The 20,735-nt window shown below is 38.4% G+C and overlaps 1 protein-coding gene across 6 annotated transcripts in view; it reads left to right on the top strand.

Moving 5' to 3' along the window:
* Positions 1-20,735, top strand: part of Clcn3 (chloride voltage-gated channel 3) — a 78,743-nt gene that overhangs the window by 12,979 nt on the left and 45,029 nt on the right. The window contains exon 1 of one of the 6 annotated variants that reach the window (XM_051169941.1): positions 18,385-18,738. The exons of 3 other annotated variants lie outside the window; for them this stretch is intronic. In XM_051169941.1, coding sequence (XP_051025898.1) covers positions 18,660-18,738 — 79 coding nt within the window. In that variant the 5' untranslated portion in view covers positions 18,385-18,659. Of the gene's footprint in view, positions 1-18,384; positions 18,739-20,735 lie in introns of those variants that run through there. 2 more of the 6 variants (XM_051169944.1, XM_051169946.1) reach the window with 2 other exon arrangements.

Raw genomic sequence — 20,735 nt, 5'->3', positions numbered from 1 at the left:
GAAAGTAGTGCACAAAGGACCAGCAAAAGCATTAAGAATCATCTCTGAAACAGTGCAGTAGATGGGCTCCTCAGCAGCAGCAGAGAGGGGTATTTGGAAGAATCAGGAACCTTTTATCTACCATCATGACCTCAGCCAAATGTGAGGAGAGATCTTAGTTTTTAAAGGCTATGTCTAAAGAGTTACAACAGTAAATGGAAGAGCAAGCAACTGGGAACAAATACTCTTTCATTATTTGGTATTTGTTTAGTCTTCCAAAACAAAGCCCCACAAAACAAATAAGTAACATACAAAACAAAACAAAAAACAGCCACTGGAAAGTACTAGTAATGCTTCTGTGTGTGTGTGTGTGTGTGTGTGTGTGTGTGTGTGTGTGTGTGTGTTGGTGACAGTCAGTGGTCTTCAAGTTGGAAGTCTGAATTTACATTCTGGCTTGGTTAATTCTGTAACCTTTGGCAAGTCAGCCTCTGCATGCCTCATTTTCCTATTAAAGAAAATAATCATTGAAAGAGTGGTCTGGGAATTAAGTGCATTAGAGATCTTTACACAAACGATGTAAATTGAGTCGTTAAAAGAATAAATGACTAATGATAGAGATTCATTTAACAGTGGCTGTTTCTGTTTTCTCCTATGTTCTTTCTGCTTGAATATGCTAAACTCTCTCATTCTAATATAAACAAATTCCTTTTATGAGAACATTTAAACAAGATATCAGTTACGTTTCCAGAATTTCTACTGAAAAGTATGTACACTAGATTTGGAATAGATTTAAGTCATAAGAGAAAACTTTGGGATTCCATCCATGAGATAGCTGCTTTTGTACAGCTTATGGTTTATAAATCCTTTAATATCTCAAAATGAAGTCAGCTCAAAGTAAATACTAAAAAAGTCCAGAACACAGAGTTATCAAAAATAGAAATATTGTTAGGAATGATGACTGTGAGTATCAGTAACATATGAAAGACCAAAAATGATGCTGTGTGTGTACTTAGTGCAGCTAATTTGAGTGAATCATTTTATCCAATTAAAACTATTTGGAATGTGGAAACATTTTCATTGCAAGTAACAGGAAGAAGGGGGTAAGCTTTTGTTGTCGGAGTTGGATTCACTGAAGTGATTCTTATGGTTCTGGCATCATAGCCAATGAAGCACATGGCTGTTCATCAGTAGGACCTTAGAATTGTTCTAAGCTAGTGCAGTCTTCATGTGAAGCTGATTGCTGAGAATAATGGAGTGAACTACAGCTAACCACAGGCTTAAGCAGATCAATCTTTAGCAGTTGCTGTGTGTTGCTAATGTGATTATGATGTTTAAAATGTGAGCCTGTGTATAGTTTTGTCTTGTCTGAAATGTTCACCTGGCAGTGTCAAGGATCTCTGAGGTTTTTAGGTTGTATAAATTCTTCAGTTGAAGTTCACTGTTCGTTCTTGGGTTTGTCAAGGTGCCTAATCATGTCAACCCCAACTATAAAATGTAATTAAATGTAAATAGACTAAATTCTTTAATTGAACGAAAAGCATTAGCCAGGAAAATTGTGATGTAGGTCTGCAACCCCAGTACTCCAAGTGAGGTAGGGAGATCCTGAGTTGGCTGGGCGGTGGTGGCACACACCTTTAATCCCAGCACTTGGACTTGTGAGGCAGAGGAGACAGGCAGATCTCTGAGTTCAAGGCCAGCATGGTCTATAGAACAAGTTCTAGGATAGCCAGGACTAAACAGAAAAATCCTGTCTAAAAAAAAAAAAAAAAAAAAAAGCCAGAATGAACACAGTCTACTAAACACTTAATAGAAACAAAAATATGAGAACATTAGAAACTAGAATATCTGATTTCAGCAGATTAGTACACGTACATTTCTCTCTGTCCATCTCATGCCAAATATTGAACACTTATTCAATGTCTGTACTCTGATTATAATGCAGTAATACTATAAAATTGCTTATAAATAGAACCAGAAGTTATCCCATATGTTTGAAAATTATGAGTTACACTAATATATCACCCACAGGCTAAAGGAAATACAATTGTAGAAGTTAATATGACAATTGTTGTAGAAGTAACTGTTATTCACTAGATTTGTCTTGGAGGCTTATTGCCTCCATCTGCCGGCCTAGACCTAGTCCTGGAAACTTCTAGCCTCCATACAATCTAATCTAGGCTTGGAATGTTTTCAGTCTCTGAGACTTAACTGATGAATAAGCTCACTCTTTCTAGTTCTTTCTGAATATTGACTGGCTGGTTCAACTCAGCCAGTGTAGCTCAAACTCCTCTCTAAGATTCAAACTGGCTTCTATTAGCTTCTGACTAAATTGCTCTGCTTGGCCTCAGATTAACTCTAGCAATCTAATATTCTGGCTCCTTCTTATTCTCTGGCTCATTCATGTTCCACCTTTGTCCAGCTTGTTCTCCCTTCAGTCTGTCTCTATGAAACTTTCCTGGTAAAGCTGCCTCTGAACTCCACAAACAGAACTGCCACCAAAGGAACTGCCACCAACTCAACTCCACTGCACTGCCTCTCAACTGACTGACTGAACTCAACTCTAATGTATTGTCTAGTCTACTGAACTCTCTCCTTTACTGCATTGTCTTCTCTCTCTGTCTACTATGCCCCACTCTACCATCTCAACTCTACCATACTGTCTCTTAAGTAGCTTTTTTTTCTCTGTTTTTGTGAGAGTTGGGCATATCCTATCTCTGACTCATTCTGTCAGATCTGTTGTCACTTTGTCTGCCCCCCAATTAAACATCACTTTCAAACATGGATGCTTCCTTTTACAAACTAACTTCACCTCCATTGTTTGGCATGAAAGGTGTGTAGTAAGGAGTGTCTGTATTCCACACAGAGGGATTAAAGGTGTGTCATTCCAGCAGAATCACACAGACATACAATGTCTTTGGCTGTGATGCTTTGTCAGAGCAGCTGTGCTGCTGGATTAAAATTCCTCTGCACTACCGCTCTCGCATTGGAATACAGTTATTATGCTACTCATTCCTTTACATTTTTTATAGCTTGAGGGGCACAGTATTGCATGTATGTAATGAAATTTCTTGAACATGGGACTTATTTAAACACATAAGTTTTATACACAGGCTGAAAACACTTTGTACAGTATTTACAGTGTGCCTGTGCCTGCTGCCTATGGCTAGCATGACATCACGTGGAGAGCTCCCATTTCTGTTTCATCTTGGTTCAGAAAGCTTCCGCTTTTATAGCACATTGGACTTTGGATATTTAGATTAGGGATGCTCTACCCATATGTCAGTATGTAGCTGTTCGTTTTCTCTCCCCCTTTTTTTCTTTGCTATTTGTTTGTAGGTTTTTCCTGGGCTTTTCTCTTAACTCTCTCCTAACAATATCTTCTCTGGCTCAGCTCAGCTCAGCTCAGCTCAGCTCAGCTCAGCTTTTCCTGGCTCCTCTGTTACCAGTTGTCTTCTCACTCTGCTAGCCCAACTCACTTTCAGCTGTCTTATTTTCACTCTGCTCAATCTCTTTTCTTCTTGTCTCTAGCCCTACTCTCTTCTTTATTCCTGTACCAACTGTTTTCTCTGACCCTACTCTTCTCCTGCCTACTCCCCAATCCTACTCTCTGCCAGTGTCTGTTGGCTTTTTATGTCCTCTCCTGTTCCCAGAAGTCCAAGAGCCAACTGACACTGAAGGGCATGGGGTCTTTTAAAGGGCCAGGCACACAAAATAAATCACACTACATTGCTCTATCTGTATATCAGCTACATGAGCTTTAGAACTCAGAAATATGCTTTAAAATATTATTTGAAAATATCAGTCATGTATATAATTAATATTAGTCATTTTCCTCATAACCCCTTCCCACTCCTGAGGAAAACCTCTCCCAAATAGTCTTCCTCCAACTTTTACTTCTGCTTTTTGGGTGACCCACTGATTTAATTAGGCCTGCTTACATGAACATGAATGGGAGGTTATTACTGGATTGCTTTTAAGTGGCTATGTACGCCCTGGAGACAACTTTACCCAGCAACCATTAACTATCATTAATTTCTCAAGGAGGAGTGGCATCTTGTAGGCCCCTCTTCTATCTAAGATGAATTGTTAACCCCACACTAACATACTTTCTAAGGGAAAATATACAGTTGTCTTTAAGTTTTGTAGCAACAGGTAAAGTTTTGTAGCTGGCAAGATGGCTCAGAACCTAAAGTTCTTGCTATGCAATGATGATGAGTTTGAGTCCTCCGACGTGTACGTACACACACACACACACACACACACACACACACACACACACACACACAGATACACACACACCTTTCAAAGGCACAAATAATATGTAAATATGTGTCACATGCATGCTACAAAACACTTATACACATACAATAAAAATAAATATTTTTAAAAGGGAATAGTTTTGTGTCTGTCAGAAGGTATTCATGCAGTATTGAGAAAAAGCCAATTGTGTATGCTATATATATGACAAAGCAACAGTAATTTAAACTATGGTTAATTTTTGTTGTTTTGTTTTGTTTTTTTTGAGACAGGGTTTTTGTTTGTAGCCCTGGCTGTCCTGGAACTTGTTTTATAGTCCAAGTTGGCCTCAAACTCAGAGCTCCTTCTGCCTCAGCCCCCCAAGTGCTTGGATTAAAGCTGTGCACCAGCACGGCTAGGGACTGTTTTAGAGAAAATATGACCGTAAAATAACCTTAAAAAGTGAAATTAATAATTCATTCAGGGATTCACAAAATACTTATCATTGAAGTATATTTCTTCTTGGTATGTCTTTTAAGTAGGAGTCTTTTCTTCCCCAGATCCATTTCTTTTATACTAGAAGAAAATGATTAGGAGCCCTGACCTTGTGCACACTGCGCAAGCTCCACCACTGTGATACAACCTTCCAGTCCTTTTTTTGTAAGACAGAATGTCACAAAGTAGCCCCAGCTGGCCTTCAACTGATAAGCGTGTCTCACCACACCTAGTTAGTAGCATATTTTTAAAAGTTCTAAGTTGTTAACATATACCACTATGAATTAAAAATTAATTTAAAACTTTAATTTATTTAAAATAGAAATATAAAATATATATTTTGACATTGATGAAAAATGTAATTTTCTAAAATTATTTTAATGATTTGCATTGAATAATACTTTTATTTTAAAATAGATAGTAAAGGCATTTTAAGTAGATATTTTTTAGTAGAGGACAAATTTTGAAATGTATTTATTTTAATTTGACATATTAGAAAATCCAGCTTAGAAAATTCACTGTTAGAGAAGCTTGTAGGTCCTTGTGGATATTCTTCTTTGATATTATACTAGAACTTGACAGGTGTTAATTTCTTAAAGGCTAATTGCCATGTTGAAACCATATTGATGAATATTTTATGTTCTGTAAAATTTCACCCATTTGTCTACCTTGTACTTAGGATTTTTCCTATCTAGGTATCATAGTATATATCTGTGTACATACACATAGATAACTTGGGAAATACATTCATTGATACATTGTTTTACTATTACAGCCAAAACAAAATACTGCAGGCTGAGTAACTTAAACCACATACTTATTTTCTCATTTTTCTGGAACTCCGATTGATTTCTTATGAGTCCTTGGTTTGTAGGTGCCTGTCTGCTCTCCATGTGTCTTCATATTATTTTTCCTCTCAGTGTATTTATGTCATAAGAGACCAGTCACACTTCATTAGAACCCAAAGTAATGATTTGTTTAGCCTTAATTACTCTTTTGAAAAGTAATTTGGACAGTATCTCCAAGTATGTTCACTCTCTAAGATAAAAAGTAAAGATTTTAAGACATATTTGGGGAGCACAAAGTTCAGTCTCTAACAGTTGGTTTCAGTATGTCTTCATGCACACAGTCAAGAAGCCACAGTCACAGAGGAAGTCCTGAACTGTTGGGAAGTTCTATGAATCACAGGTTCAGGCCTTGTTTGTTTTTTCTTTGCCTAAAAGTGAACCTATTATTGGTCATAGATCCCACCATTTGTTTTACTTGAAAGAGGCAGGCTCACCTGATTATGTACAGAAAATGTCTGTTACATTCTGAGTTCTAAACAACTCTAGTTAGCGTTCTTTCAAAAAACGCAGTTTGTGAAAATAAGTTAACCTTACAACTCAAACATCAGCCCAATTACCTGTCCCCAGCTGTGCCACTGGAAGAGCAGTAAGGGTAAACAAAGGGATGTGTCTTTCTGTTTTCACACACGGAATATTAAATAGAACATATAGCTAAGACTTATGATTCAATAAGTGAACATTATTTGGTGGTATGTCAAAGGCACTTAGCTGTAAGAAAAACAGGCTCTTGTGTTTTTACAAGGACACAATTGTGAAAAACACAAGTGTCTAGTACATGTTGGTGTGACAGCTTTGATGTGTCCTAGATGATGGCTTCTTACTACTCTTGTACTGTATGTGCAAAGGTACAAAGAAAAAGAAAGTGTTCCTTTAACTGAGCGATGGCCCCTCCCACACCCTCCCACACCCTCCCACACCCTCCCATACCCTCCCACACCCTCCCACACCCTCCCATACCCTCCACACTCTCCCCCCCCACACCCTCCCACACCCTCCCACACCCTCCCACACTCTCCCATACCCTCCCACACTCTCTCCCATACCCTCCCACACCCTCCCATACCCTCCCACACCCTCCCATACCCTAGTTCCTGGCTTCTGTAAAGATCTTACAGCAAGTGATGAAAAGGGACTTTGTGATGAACCAGAGATCTGGAGATGTGGAGGTTAGCCTGGAATAACTGGGTGGTGCCAACGTAATCACAAAGGTCTTTAAAAGAAGTCTCTAGAAGGCAGATGGATCAGTGCTCTTGGTAGACTTAGAGAGGGAGCTTAGAGGCTGCAGTGATACAAGGGGCAGCCATGAATCAAGGAACAAAGGAGGCCTTTAGAAGCTGGAAGAAGCAAGGAAACTGATTTTGTTCCTAAAGCTCCAGAAAGAATGCATTCCAGCTGACACCTTGATCTTTTGATAACCAGAGCTGTAAGTGAACAAGTTTATGTTGTTTAAGCTGGTAAATGTATATTGATTTTTTTTCTTTTACAGTAGCAATAGAACTTTGGTAAGTGTGATAGTATTAATGGTTTTAACTTGACAGATATTTAGTAAGAGATCTTAAAGGCCTCCTGGGTTTAAGGACCCCACTTGATACTGAATTTGTTTCAAGATAAGTAGCAGCCTGGAGCACACTGGCTTGCTAAATAAAGGGAGTTACTGTGTTAAAAACTGCAGGCAAGGCTTTTATGTGCAAACTCAGTATAATATCCCAACTCTCTTGGTTATATGCACAAGGCTGGAGAGAAGTACGTGAAAATGGATTTTATCTTGGTCATGGAATTTGACTAACTTTGTTTTGTCTTGGTTTTTTCAAGACAGGGTTTCTCTGTGTAGCCTTGGCTGTCCTGGACTCACTTTGTAGACCAGGCTGGCCTCGAACTCACAGCGATCCACCTGCCTCTGCCTCGCAAGTGCTGGGATTAAAGGCGTGTGCCACCACCGCCTGGATCAACAGCTCTTAAACTTGGCTTATCACTTATTACTGGTAAATGGGCTGTTTTACTCAAGCATTGTCATGGGCTCTATAATTATAGACTTAAGCTTGTGTCGGGCTGCTATTTCTTAAGGCCCTTGTGTGGCCCTTTTCCCACAATACTAATTGTTCTTTGCTTCTTAAGTTAGCTCCTAGGACCTCTAGTCAGCCTTGTCTTACCTCCATCTGTGGCTGCTGTGTGCCATCCTCTGTGGCTGTCCACCTTCCTTCTGCAGCTGCTTTCCTTGTCCTTATTTGTGCTATTCATTGCTAGTCCTCCTCCTATATGCAACCTTCCCTCCATCCCCACCACCCCAGTAACATTATCCTAGTTGTTCCTTTTGGTTTGTAAGTAGTTTATGTTTTTCTGCACATAATTCTCTCAGAACTGATACATTTTAATTAACTCGGGGTATGTGTGTGTTGGGGGGGGGCTGAGAGAGAGAGGAGAGAGAAGGTTGGTGTGTGTGTGTGTGTGTGTGTGTGTGTGTGTGTGTGTGTGTGTGTGTGAGAGAGAGAGAGAGAGAGAGAGAGAGAGAGAGAGAGAGAGAGAGAGAGAGAGAGAGAGAGAGAAAGACTTTTGTTGTTCAGGCTAGCCTTGAATTCACTATGTAACTGAAGCTAGCCTTGAATTCCTAGTCCTCCTATTTCCAATCTTTGTGGCAAAGAAGATATATCATGGGCAACAATATATGCTGGCTGTTTCATCCTTTCCTCATAATAGCTAATATTGGTGTGCATGTTAAGAACAACTCATCAATGGAGTTTTGTTAAATAGCCATCCATTTAGTATATTAGCTGTTCATATTTTATAATTTTTAGGAACCTTTTTATTCTGAATCAGTATGAAATTATAGATTTGACTTAACTAGATAGCTATGAAAATGGACAGCATATTCAATAGGGTGGGAGGTAGTATGTTACACAAGAACCCACAAAAATGGTAGTGGCATTCAGGAGGAAAAGCGACAGAATTGAGACTTGGGTGGGAAGCAGAGCATGACTATAGTAAGAGGATTCTGACACTGTCAGCCATTGTTACTTCTGCTTCTCTGTTTCTTTATCTGAAAAGTGAGAAAAATATCTAGGTTAGCTGCGCAATTCAGACTAGTTTGTTTGTTCTGAGACAGGGTCTCATTTGGTAACCTTCGTTGGCCTGGAACTCTGTATGTAGACCAGACTGGTCTTGAACTCACAGAATTCCATCTGCCTCTGCCTCTTGAATGCTGGGATTAAGGGCATGTGACACTATACCTGGTTCAGACTAGTTTTTTGAGGAGAAAAAATATGGTAGAAGAAATCATGGAAGTGTTTTATTATATGTGAAAGTCCTTTGTGACAATTTTGGCAAGGGTATCTCAGCCATCAAATAGATTATGTCACAACATTCTGGTAGCTTAGCCTGGGCTCATAATTTTATGATTCTTTTAGAGATTCAATAATGATTTGGATTGCTATGAGAAAATATAAAATGACCTGGGATATCTTCCTGTGCCAGAAACAAGAAAGTGCTTTAAAAACCACTGGGAACATGCCCCTCCTGGGCAGAACTCAAATCAAATAAGACACAAAGGAAAGAATGTGGATTATTGTTTCACGTATGAAAGGAACCCACCTCTATGCTATAAATGCTATAAACTGATATAAACTAGCTTGGAGAAGAATTCCAAAAATTTATGTGGCATTTGCAACTTCATGGAAAAGAAGCTTAATTCCAACATCTTTCTTCCTTTAAAGATAGGGTTGACTTAATGACTCACTTTCAAAGAATAGAGTCAGGGGTAGGTAGAAATAGAAATGTTTTAGTGTTTTGTTACTCAAATGATAAACATTAGTGTCATGAATGACTTGAGAATGGTAGCATATACCCCTGAAGATGCCATATTGTGTTCTTCTTTCCAAAGATCTGTGACTCAAATCTATTCTCAAGAAAAATACTAGGTAAAAAGTAGGAGACATTTTCCAGACATGACCAGTAAAGGTCATGGAAACAAGTTAAATCTAAAGTATTGTATCCTGAACTGGAATCTAGACTACAAAGAGGATGTGAACAGAAAATCTTCTTAAGACCAAATGAAGCCTCAAGTTTACCAATGTTAGTTTTTAATTTTGACTAATATACCATGGAAATGTAAAATAATTAACAGTTGGGAAAAGGAGTAGGAAGTGCAGATCTCTCTATTCTGATACAAGGCTTATTTTTAAAAATAGGTTGGAAAAAGCTGAGGATATAGCTTAGTGGTAGAGCGCTGGCTTTGCATGTGCAGGTCCCTAGGTTCAAGCCCTGCTATTACAGAGATACATACGTACGTACATACATACATACATACATACATACATACATACATACATTCATTCATTTAAGGTTTAACAGACTTGATGGCATGTGCTTGCTGGTCCAGTTTCAGTCTAGCCAGAGCTACTGTGAGAAACTGCTGACGTGACCACTCCATGATGGGTAAGGTTTTCATTATAGATACGGGAGGGAGAAGTTGTAGTGTTGCTAAGCAATCCAAGACACAGATTCTGAGTTAGAATCATTTTACTTGGCAACAGCATTTTAATGGTTAAAGTTTATGCATGCTGTCTTTGAGAGCTGATTTTAGATGAATTGTTTAACTTGGTGTTTACCAATGTAAGTGGTACTGTTCTGCTAAGTGAGATGTTTGGCACCGTGTCAAATTCTAAAGTCAAATTGGACAACATAAATTCACAAGCCATACGTGGAAATCTTTGGTAAAGGCTGTTTAAAAATTTTAAATTTAATTTTTATTTTTCATTATATGCATGTGTTGGTATGTGAGTGTAGATGCCCATAGCTGCCAGAGGTGTAGTATTTAACGTTGCTAAGTCTCCTTTCCCACTTCATCCTCTTCACTACTACTTTCTTTGTCTTTAGCTGGCCTGCTGTGGTGCTGTCCTAGTTAGGCTTACTGTTGCTGCAGTGAAACATCATGAAATACAACTTGGTGAGGAAAGGGTTTACTTCACCCACAGTTTTATATTAACAGTTCATCACAAGCAGTGAGGACAGGAACTCAGGCAGGGCAGGAACTTGGAGGCAGGAGTTGATGCAGAGGCCACTGAGGAGTGCTGCCTACTGGCTTGCCTGCTCAGCCTCCTTATAAAACCCAGAACCACCAAGCCCAGGAATGGCTCCACCCACAATGGCCCTCCCACATCAATTACTAATAAAGAAAATGCCCTACAGGCCTGCCTATATAGCCCAGTCTTATGGAGGCATTCTTTCATGTGTTGAATTGACATAAAATTAGCCAGCACAGTGGCCAAGCCTATTTTTTGGGTCTCCTAGGATCGGGCTTTGCTGTTAAACAGCTCTAGTAACTATATTTAATGGCTGCCTGTTGGAGAAAAGCCCCGGTGCTTTCAGATGGTCTACTCAGAATTATTTTTAGAAATAAACAGTTCCAAAGTTCATCTGGTACTTATTTCAAGCAAGGTCATGTTCTTCATGCATTTGATAGCCTTCACTCTGTTGCCAGTTCCCCTTGTAAACATTTTCTGCACCTGTATCCCCAGGCTATTTATTCAGAGCAACCTACTTAGTAGAAATAGAGGACTGCCCAAATCTGTGTGTTAATGTAAAAATAAGGCTATGCATTTAGGGAAGATTAAACATGTTAAATTAATGCAGTTCTGTGATTTGGAATGTTTTAAATGTACTAGGAAGAAGAACATGATATTGATTTGTTGGTGCCTGCTGCATAAAAAGAGCCTAAAGTACTGATGAAATGCTAAAAATATTGAATTGGTATCACTGGAAAGAAGTGAGTTTGCTTTTTATTACACTATGGGACCTAGCTACTTGTTCAAAGTCCCACTTGTGGTAACTGTTGCCTTAGCTCTGCAAAAACAGCAAGAAAGGTCTAAAGAACTTTAACTCACCGAGTTCTGGGTTTTACATAAATAATGTTCGTTCTACTCCTCTCAGTTGGGTGTGAAGGAGTAAGTTGAACAGATTAACTTTTTTTTCCCCAGTGAGTGAGCACTGTTGATTACGAACTGTGCTTGAAAGACTTAGGAACATTGCTAACTTCTTATAAGCTATGCTTAGAACTATGAAAATCAGTGAAGCCACGTATGAAACTTGATGTTTGAAATGGTAAATAACGTTACACTAAAGTTAGTTAGGGGAGGTATTGAAATCCACATTAGATGTTAAGAGAATTAGATTTATTTAGGATACATTTCTAACTCTGAGACTTGAATCATGAAGTGCCACACTTAGAGGATGCATAAAATATAATTACATAGCTTTCTTTGTTATTACAAGGCAAATATCTTGTAGTCCACCCAGGTAAGGAAACAGCATAGCCTATTCCAGAAAGACTTATGCTTGAGCTTTCTGATCACTACCTCTTCCTGTTCCAGAGGTAGGTTTCCTTTCACCTGTCACTCTCCTTGCTTAACTTTGTGATTTGATCATTGGAGTATATACATCCTTAAAAATACATTAATATTGCCTGGTTTCTAAAGTTAAAAATGGAATCATTTGTTGCATATGCCTTTCTTTCTTTACTGTCGTATAGTTTTCCAAAGTCATTCATGTGTTGACGGTTCATGTGATTCTACTGCACACAATGAAATCATTCTTTTTTTAAATTTACTACAATACACTCATTTTATTTTTGATAGGTCTTTATGGTGGTTACATTGGTGGTTAGAATGTTGCTTTCAGAATTATGCATACGTCTGTGCACCAATTTCACCTGTCCTAGGTCTGAACTTACTGTATCACAGGGAACTTGGTATACGAGTGGTTCAAGGTTACTAGGTTCATGAGTTTTTCAGAGTTTTTATTGTGCCAGACACTTTATTATAAACTGTGATTGTAATTTGCATTTTTTTGGTGGCCAAAGAAGTTAAGGATCTTATGTGTGGTAGCTGTTTGGAATCCTTTTGAAGTACATAACAGGTTATTTGCCCCCCTCCCTTTTTTTTCCTACTGCCTTGCCCATCTTAGAGATTTTTATCAATATAAACTCATTGATGGGTAAAGGTGTTGCATTTTATTTTCAGGTGGGCATTTTAAGAACATATTTTTTAATTGTAATGTTCTATGTGATTTTTTTTTCCTACATAATTTATGCTCTTGTATTCCAGGCCTAGATTAGATTGTATGGAGGCTAGAAGCTTCCAGGACTAGGCCTGCGTTAGCAGATGGAGGCAGTAAGCCTCCAAGATGACAATTACATCTGGTGAATAAAAGTTACTTTTACATTTGAGAAAAAGTGTTTGTACTTTCAAGCCATACAGATATTCCTCCTGTATTATTTTACAAAGAACTTTGCCTTTTTCTTTTAGACCCAAATGAAGCTCTGCATGTGTATTTAGGTTATGTGTATGTGTGCATTTATGTTACCACGGAGATAGCCAGTTGCCCTAGTATTAATGACTATGATAACCAGTTTTAAAAGACCCACCCTTTTATTGGGCTTCATTATAGATGAAGGGCCCATGCGTAAGAGAAAGGCTTTCCAGACTCTTTTTTGTTGTTGTTGTTGTTGTTGTTGTTGGTTTATTTTCTCCCTCATCATGGATATTTATGCCATCATCTTCTCTGAGTTCCTTGTTTTTCTTTTCTTTCTCTCTACCCTTCTTACTATTTGTTTCCCTGCTTCTCATTCCTTATTTCCCCCTCCTTCTGATACTAATCTGTCATTGCAGATTTAACAATTATTATTATTTCAAAAAGTCAATGTCTTTTTGTTTTTCTGTTATGTATATTTTCTACTTTATTGTCTTGATTATATCTTCTATTTTCTGTAGTTATATTTGAAATGGAAATAAATGGTTAGCTCTTAAGCTTTCCATTTCATTGAGTACATTTAAGGCTGTAAGTTTGTCTATAAATACTATTGTATCTTTATGTTATCTTTAATTATCATCATTAACTTGTTGCAGGATAACTGATCACACTACGAACCCAGAGATTGTGTTGTTTACTGGAAAAACCTGTTTCAAATTGTGTGGCTCAGCCCTTAGGACACATCTTTAATCATAAACAATGAAGGAAAAGCTTTATAAAAGAAAGCACTGATGTTTGAAGGTGATGTCTAATTGAAGGACAAAGTGACAAGTCAGAGAAAGATTTGACAGAATGAGGTAGAGATGGGAGACACCCAAGTCTCACCAGAAGAGACAGGAAAAGAGGACTCAAGAGAGTAGCACAGGGAGAGGAGAGAGAGGAGGTAGTTTTACTAGGACAGTTGTACAGAGGCAGGTTGCAGAGAAAGGGGGGCGGGGAGAGGGAGAAAAACAAGAAGATTAGAACATACTGCCAAAGTTAGTTTGGGGCCAAACAAAGTCTTTAGTCAGAAGCAATTCAAGTCAGCTTGGAGAACAATTTGAGCAATAACAGCTGAGTTGAACCTGCCAGTCAGAGTTCAGAAAGAACTAGAAAGGGTGAGCTTATTCAGCAGTTAAGTCTCAGAGGCTGAAAACATTCCAGGCCTAGATTAGATTGTGTGGAGGCTAGAAGCTTCTAGGACTAGGCCTAGGTTAGCAGATGGAGGCAGTAAGCCTCCAAGATGACAATTACATCTGGTGAATAAAAGTTACTTTTACATCAGTTGTCATTTTAACTTCTACAATTGTATTTCCTTTCGCCTGTGGGTTATTTAGAAGTGTAATTCATATTTTTTCGGGATAACTTCTGGTTCTATTTCTAAGCAGTTTTGTAGTATGACTGCATGATAACCAGAGTATAGACATTGTATAATTTCAATGTCTTCAATGCTTGGCGTGAAATGGAGAGAGAGCATGTATGCTAATCTGTTGAAATCATTTGTTTCTAGTAAGTGTTTGGTAGGCTGTGTTCAATCTGGCCTTGAACTCAGGATCTTCCTACCTCACCTGGGGTACTGGGGTTGCAGGCCTACATCACAATTCTCCTGGCTAGTGCTTTTCTTTCTTTCTTTCTTTCTTTCTTTCTTTTCTTTCTTTCTTTCTTTCTTTCTTTCTCTTTCTCTCTCTCTCTTTCTTTCTTTAGATTTATTTATTTATAATGTATACAGTGTTGCCTGCATGTAACACCTGCAGGTCAGAGGAGGGCAGCAGATCTCACTGTAGATGGTTGTGAGCCACCATGTGGTTGCTGTGAATTTAACACAAGACCTTTGGTCTGGAAGCACAGCCTGTGCTCTTAACCTCTGAGCCATCTCTCCAGCCCTAGTGCTTATCTTTCAACGGAAGGATTTAGCCTATTTACATTTAATTACATTCCATAGTTGGGGTTGACTGTGACAAACCTGAGAAGGACCAGGAATGGCAATTGAGGAATGGCTTCCATCAGTTTGGGCTGTGGGCTTGTCTGTTTTGTATTGTAATACTATGATAGGCTGTCTTGCTAACGAGGCAGCCATATGAAGGTTTAAGACTTTTAAGAGGTATGCCTATTGTAGAACTATTTTATAATTTCAGTTTATTTCATGATTGGTTTGTTTGTTTCAAGACAGGGTTTTTCTGTGTAGCTTTGGCTGGCCTGGACTCACTTTGTAGACCAGGCTGGCCTCAAACTCACAGAGATCCGCCTGCCTCTGCCTCCCTGAGTACTGGGTTTACAGGCATGTGCCATGGTGCTGACATTAATGAAAGCTGAGTGCTTGGTGTGTCCAAATGTAAATCTGAAGTAGTCATGGTAGTGGATTACAGGCTATTATTAACTTGTTTCTTCTAATAGTGATGGGTTTAGTTTAAGGAATGAAGGATAGATACTCTTTATTAATGCTTATTTCATACAATTGGCTTTATTTAACTTATAAAATTAAAAGTAGGACATTTTATTGTAGAAACTTTACAAGTGTAGAAACGAGTGTTGTGGTTAATTGCCTATTGCTCTTTATCTGGGGGTGAGCTTTTTCTCCATCCACATTGGCATGTCAGCTAGTGTTGTTTTGGTTTGTTTAGGCAGCCACATGGTAGAGATTTCATGTTTGTGGTTTCTCAGACTATAGAAGACATAATCTCACAGCAGAGTTTTGGTTCTCTGGCATTTGTTTCCTTGTTTGGTTTTTCTGATTTAATTGCTGAGTTGTTTAACAAGTGTGTGTGTGTGTGTGTGTGTGTGTGTGTGTGTGTGTGTACTTTTTGTAAGTTGGGTAGTCAGGCCTAAAGGCAACTTTTTTTTCCTTTTTTTAAAAATTTATTTATTCACTTTACATCTTGATTAAAGGGAAATGTTTTATTTTCTCTTTAAATATGTCTTTAAAAGATGGTAGTTTTCTTGAATCGTTAGTGTTATATGGGACCAGCAGGCTGGGGCCTCGTGATATCACCATATTAAAAGTCTGATTTATCCAGATTCTTTCATATGAGGTTGAGGCTGGAATCAAGGCTTGAGATTGACTAGAAAGAAGTTCTCAAGTCCTGCGTGTGCTGTCTACTCTTTCTGTATTTTTGCTTCTTCAGAGTTTCTCCCTTAAGCTTTTTCTGCATGGTGTGCATCTGAATTCTGGACTTTTCTTTTCTCCCCACTCAGCTCCCTTTCACCGCACCCTAATTGTAATTCATCTTAATTACCTGGTCAGAGTCCTCTGCTTCACCTTCCAGTGTTCCTTGTCCTTTTCTAAAGTGTGACTGCAAATGTACTTGCCCAGGCAAGGATTCTAAGACTTCAGGAGGTATGACTGCTGCTGAGCTGTTTTAACTTCTGTTTGCTGTATGCTTTACTTCTCAGTCCTCTCACTGTGCTCAGTGGGATTGGTTTCTGAAAGCTTGGCAGTGTCTTTCCCTTTCTTGACTTCCTCTTAGGGAAGAAGGCTAACTGCAAATGAAAGCTTAGTGCCTGGTGTGTCCAAAAATAAATCTGAGGAGAAAGTCCCATCTGTGGATCCTATTAGACACAAACAGTTCACTTACAAAAACCTTCACATTCATTATTATAAAAGTAATTATATATTTGTTTAAAAAATTAATATGGAGAGCTAAGGATGCAACCCAATGGTAGAGCACATGCTCAGCATGGAGGAGGCCTTGGGTTCAATGCCCACATCTTCCCCTCAGCTGCCCTGATGTAAATACTGAATGAAAGCCCACATTCCTCTTCTGCCTCATTGCTCAGTGATAATAGCTATTCAACTTGATGTTTCATTCTAAAATTACCTTTAAAATACCAGCACAATAATATATGCACATAATTTTTGTTCTTGAAAAGTAAATCAATATGGCTACAAAATTTACTTGGCATTGTCCCCATTTCACAGGTATGCTATTCCCCTCTAGTACGGTCCTCTTCATTCTTTGTGACCAAGTATGGAGAGTGCTCACAAATAACAGGGACGGTTGTAGAGAGGCCTTCATCTTCTGTTAAGGTGCATAAGAACATAGTCTCATGCAAATGAAATGACTTATGAATGCAATGCAAGAAGTATATAGTTTTTAGAAATGTCTATATGGTCATAGATTTTTACCAAAGAACAGCAAGGGACCAAATTTACATTAAGCTAACAGAAAAATTTACTTTTTGTCGAAGCTTTTCTTGCTTAAAATATTTTTCCAAGAGAATGTGAAAAATACAGGGGAAAATACCACTTCCATTCCTCCTCCCTGCCCCCCCCCTCCAAGACAGGGTTTCTCTGTGTAGCCCTGGCTGTCCTAGACTCACTTTGTAGACCAGGCTGGCCTTGACTCAACAGAGATCTGCCTGCCTCTGCCTCCCGAGTGCTGGGATTAAAGGCGTGTATCACCATGCCCGGCTCTCTTTTCTCTTTTTTTCTTTTTATTTCCTTTGGTTTTTTGAGACAGGGTTTTTCTGTGTAGCTCTGGCTGTCCTGGAACTCACTTTGTAGACCTGGCTGGCCTCAAACTCAGAGATTTGCCTGCCACTGATTCCATTTCTGTTTTAAATACTTATGGTTCACATCAGGATTAAATAGAATATCCTGTCATACTAATTGTGTTCTGTAGTCTTTTCCTGGAGTCTTAACTTCCAAATTCCACATGCAGTTTTGTAATAAGCTCTGTTTATTTGAGTTTCAAGATTTTGAAATCTAGAAACCTATTTAACTTATAAACTTGGGGAAGAAAAGACTCCCAGATAACTGAAAATAGACCAGGCTAAAGGAATAGACGTTCTCCCTTTATTACCTGTCTTGTCTTCCTTCACCTGCAGTTTTCAGATACGTACAGTTAGAGAAGACCTTCGAGGTTGTCTCACTCAAGACTGAAGAAAACATGTTTTATAGCCCCTCGAGCCCAAGTTCCATAGCCTTGTTCTTTAGTGTGCGGCATAGCAGGTGTTATGGAAGAACGTTCTAGTCAGAGAATTTTGGTACACATTTTTCTACTAAAAGTCTTTCTTAAACACACAATGTTCTGAAAGATGGAAAACAGCAAACTAGAAAGCCTCCTACATAATAAGTCTATTAGTATGCTTATAGTTTTCACCTGAGACATTCTCCTAAGGTAGGCCATCTCCTAGCTGGTGTTGAAATAACAAGAGACTGCTGGAGGGGATTAGTAAATGAGATAAAACACCAGTCAACTCAGTGACTTAGGAATTAAATTTTCCATAAAAGCTTGAGGACTAAAAGACAATTAAGAATAGACTTAAAGCCAAGACTCTGGAGAAACTTGTTGGTATGTTTTAGTTTTTTACTCATGTGAATTTACTGCGTAAATTAGTACATTTATAAAACACACGATTTTTAGTGTTGACTCTGTTTTCCTATATTAAACATGAAAAGGATCATCGTCTGCATCTAGAATTACCTTTTTAGTCTGTTTTCTTAAAAAAAAATATTCCTACTGTCTTACTATTGAAACTATGTTGTGAGCGCTTTAAATTTCTCAAACCAGTTTCGGCTGTTATACTTGGCGCTTAGTCATCGTCGTACACAGCAGGACCTGATTAAGAAGGCAGTGCCGCCTCTAAGCCGGGCTAGATTGTAGCCACTAGCAACCAGGCTGCAATAATTTCCCTTTGATGACATCATCCACTGTGGAAGAACCCAGTTGCTTCAGCCAGTCGAACTATACAGTTCTAACCTCATCAAATATGGCATCTCCCTTGCCTGCTATAGCAGGGAAAGGAAAAACGCCACTGTCTTTTTAATCTAGCAAGCTTCTCTATTTTGCTCTTTTTTTCTTCTTCTTTTGAAAAATTCTGATCATGGATGATGCTTCTGATCCGTATCTGCCTTATGACGGGGGAGGAGACAGTATTCCCTTGAGGGAATTACATAAAAGAGGTAACACCATCCCCTTGCTCTGAATCCTCTGTTGGTATGTCGTGCATGCGGCGGGGTGGTTCTGGGAACAGGCTGTCTGTTGTCCTCAGTGCTGCAGTGTGCTGCTTAGCTGCCCTGCCTGGTTGGTATGGGAGAATGCAACCTTCGCAGCCGGGTGGGGGCCCTCCCTGATTGTTTGCTCTGTGCAGATTAGCACTGCTTCAGATCACACTGGGCTCCGACTCCATCTTCTGTGTGAAATCCTTTCAGTTTACCTCCAAAAATAAGCTGCTTTTGCAGCCAGCTAGCCAGAGTCCTCTTGGTCGGCACCTGCAAAGTAATGTTTTTATTCCTGTGAAAACTTATATTTTCTTTAGTTTACACACAGTGAAATCAAGTGCCGGTATACCAGTCTGTTTTGACTGCTGCCAGTTACCACGCAGACTTTGCAACACAGAGCAAAGGCTCTTAACTGCATTTTGTAACATTTGAAAAGTAAAGAACATTTTTTTTCTTGTAACATCTTAGCTAATTGACATATTGTCTTCCATAAGTATCTTGTACAACATGATAGCATAAAACAATTTAGGGTTCTTTTTATACATTTTTACAGAATGTAAGTCACTAGTTGGAGAACAGATGAGCACCCACTGTAACGGTGTAAATCTTTCGGCAGGCTCTGCCTTGGTCTTCTTAAAACTAATTATGTGTTTGTTAATTAAACTGCTCTTTTGCTCATTTTCTTAAATTGATTCTTTCTTTTTTTTTTTTTAAGACTGGTTGGCATTTGTTGTTCTAGAAATAAATGAACTCCAAGAAACATTCTCTAGCTAGTGACTTCATATATGAGTCATATTTATTTGCTTGATGTTATAAACTTTACGGTTCAATCCTAACTTTTATTAATGTTTGCAAGGTAAATGAGGAAAAATTTAAATTCATTTTGTATTCTCATAATAGTTTTAAATTCTATAGAATTTAAGAATTATGATGCATTCAACAGATACTTATTGGTTACATTGTGCCTGCAAAACAATAATTAGATTCTGAACCGTTGCCACATTACTCTGTAGAATTCTGTGCTTAGTAAAGGTTGCTTTTTATATTTTGAGAAAAACTACTTAAAGATCAAGTCACATATATTGTGGTTTCCTTTATGAATTGCTTTCCATATGCCATTTGCATATGTATATTTGTTACTAATGATAAACTAGAAGGGTTTTAAATACCTGATAGTCTTTGGCAGGACAAATTTATTGACTGTGTAAAACCTACAAGAAATAAGAAATGCCAAAACTTATGTAAAACTAGAGATATAGATATTACCAAGAGAGAAAGTGAAAAAAAAAAAAACCATGATTTGTCCTTACTTAATTCCCAGGAATCATCCTTAAGGCCCACAGCACTCTTAGAAGCTCAGACATGGTCCTGATTGTTTGATAAGACTTTCTCTGTTAAACAAACTGATGGTTTTAGGAAGCGTTGCATGTTTGTGGTATAGATCAGTTATTTATTAGCTTTGTTTGACAGTATCATATTACCAAGAATGTACAGTAGTGTCCTAGTGTCAGTGGGTGAGAAGGTACTTGTTTTCCATAATTTATGTCCTTTTGAAACCATAGGTCAAGGGAGCTGATGCTATGGGCATAGGAAAGTAGCTTAAATCAAGAAAAGTGCATGAGCTCCCCCTCTCCCATGAGGACAAAAATGCAGTAACTAGAAATAGATCTTCAGACTGGTAAAAGGGAAAGAGGCAAAATTCAAAGTATGAAATTGTAAAGGCTGTTAGTAAGTAAAGCTAGAGCTAGGGATTAACTCTGTGTGTGATTAGGCCTAATCACCACTTTGCAGGGTGGGATGGTAAATAATTAAGTTTTTATTTAAGTGCATAGTATAGCAGCTAGAAGAGCAAGTAGACTAAACATAGAAATTATATATTTTTGACTAGAAATTAAGATGATATTTTAGAAATAGTCATCTTTGGGGTAAACTTGCTATGTAGAAGCAACCAAGTTCTT

This window comes from Acomys russatus, chromosome 27 (genome assembly GCF_903995435.1).
Source record: "Acomys russatus chromosome 27, mAcoRus1.1, whole genome shotgun sequence".
NCBI classification, from domain to species: Eukaryota; Metazoa; Chordata; class Mammalia; order Rodentia; family Muridae; genus Acomys; species Acomys russatus.
This window is presented reverse-complemented; position numbering and strand designations above follow the sequence as displayed.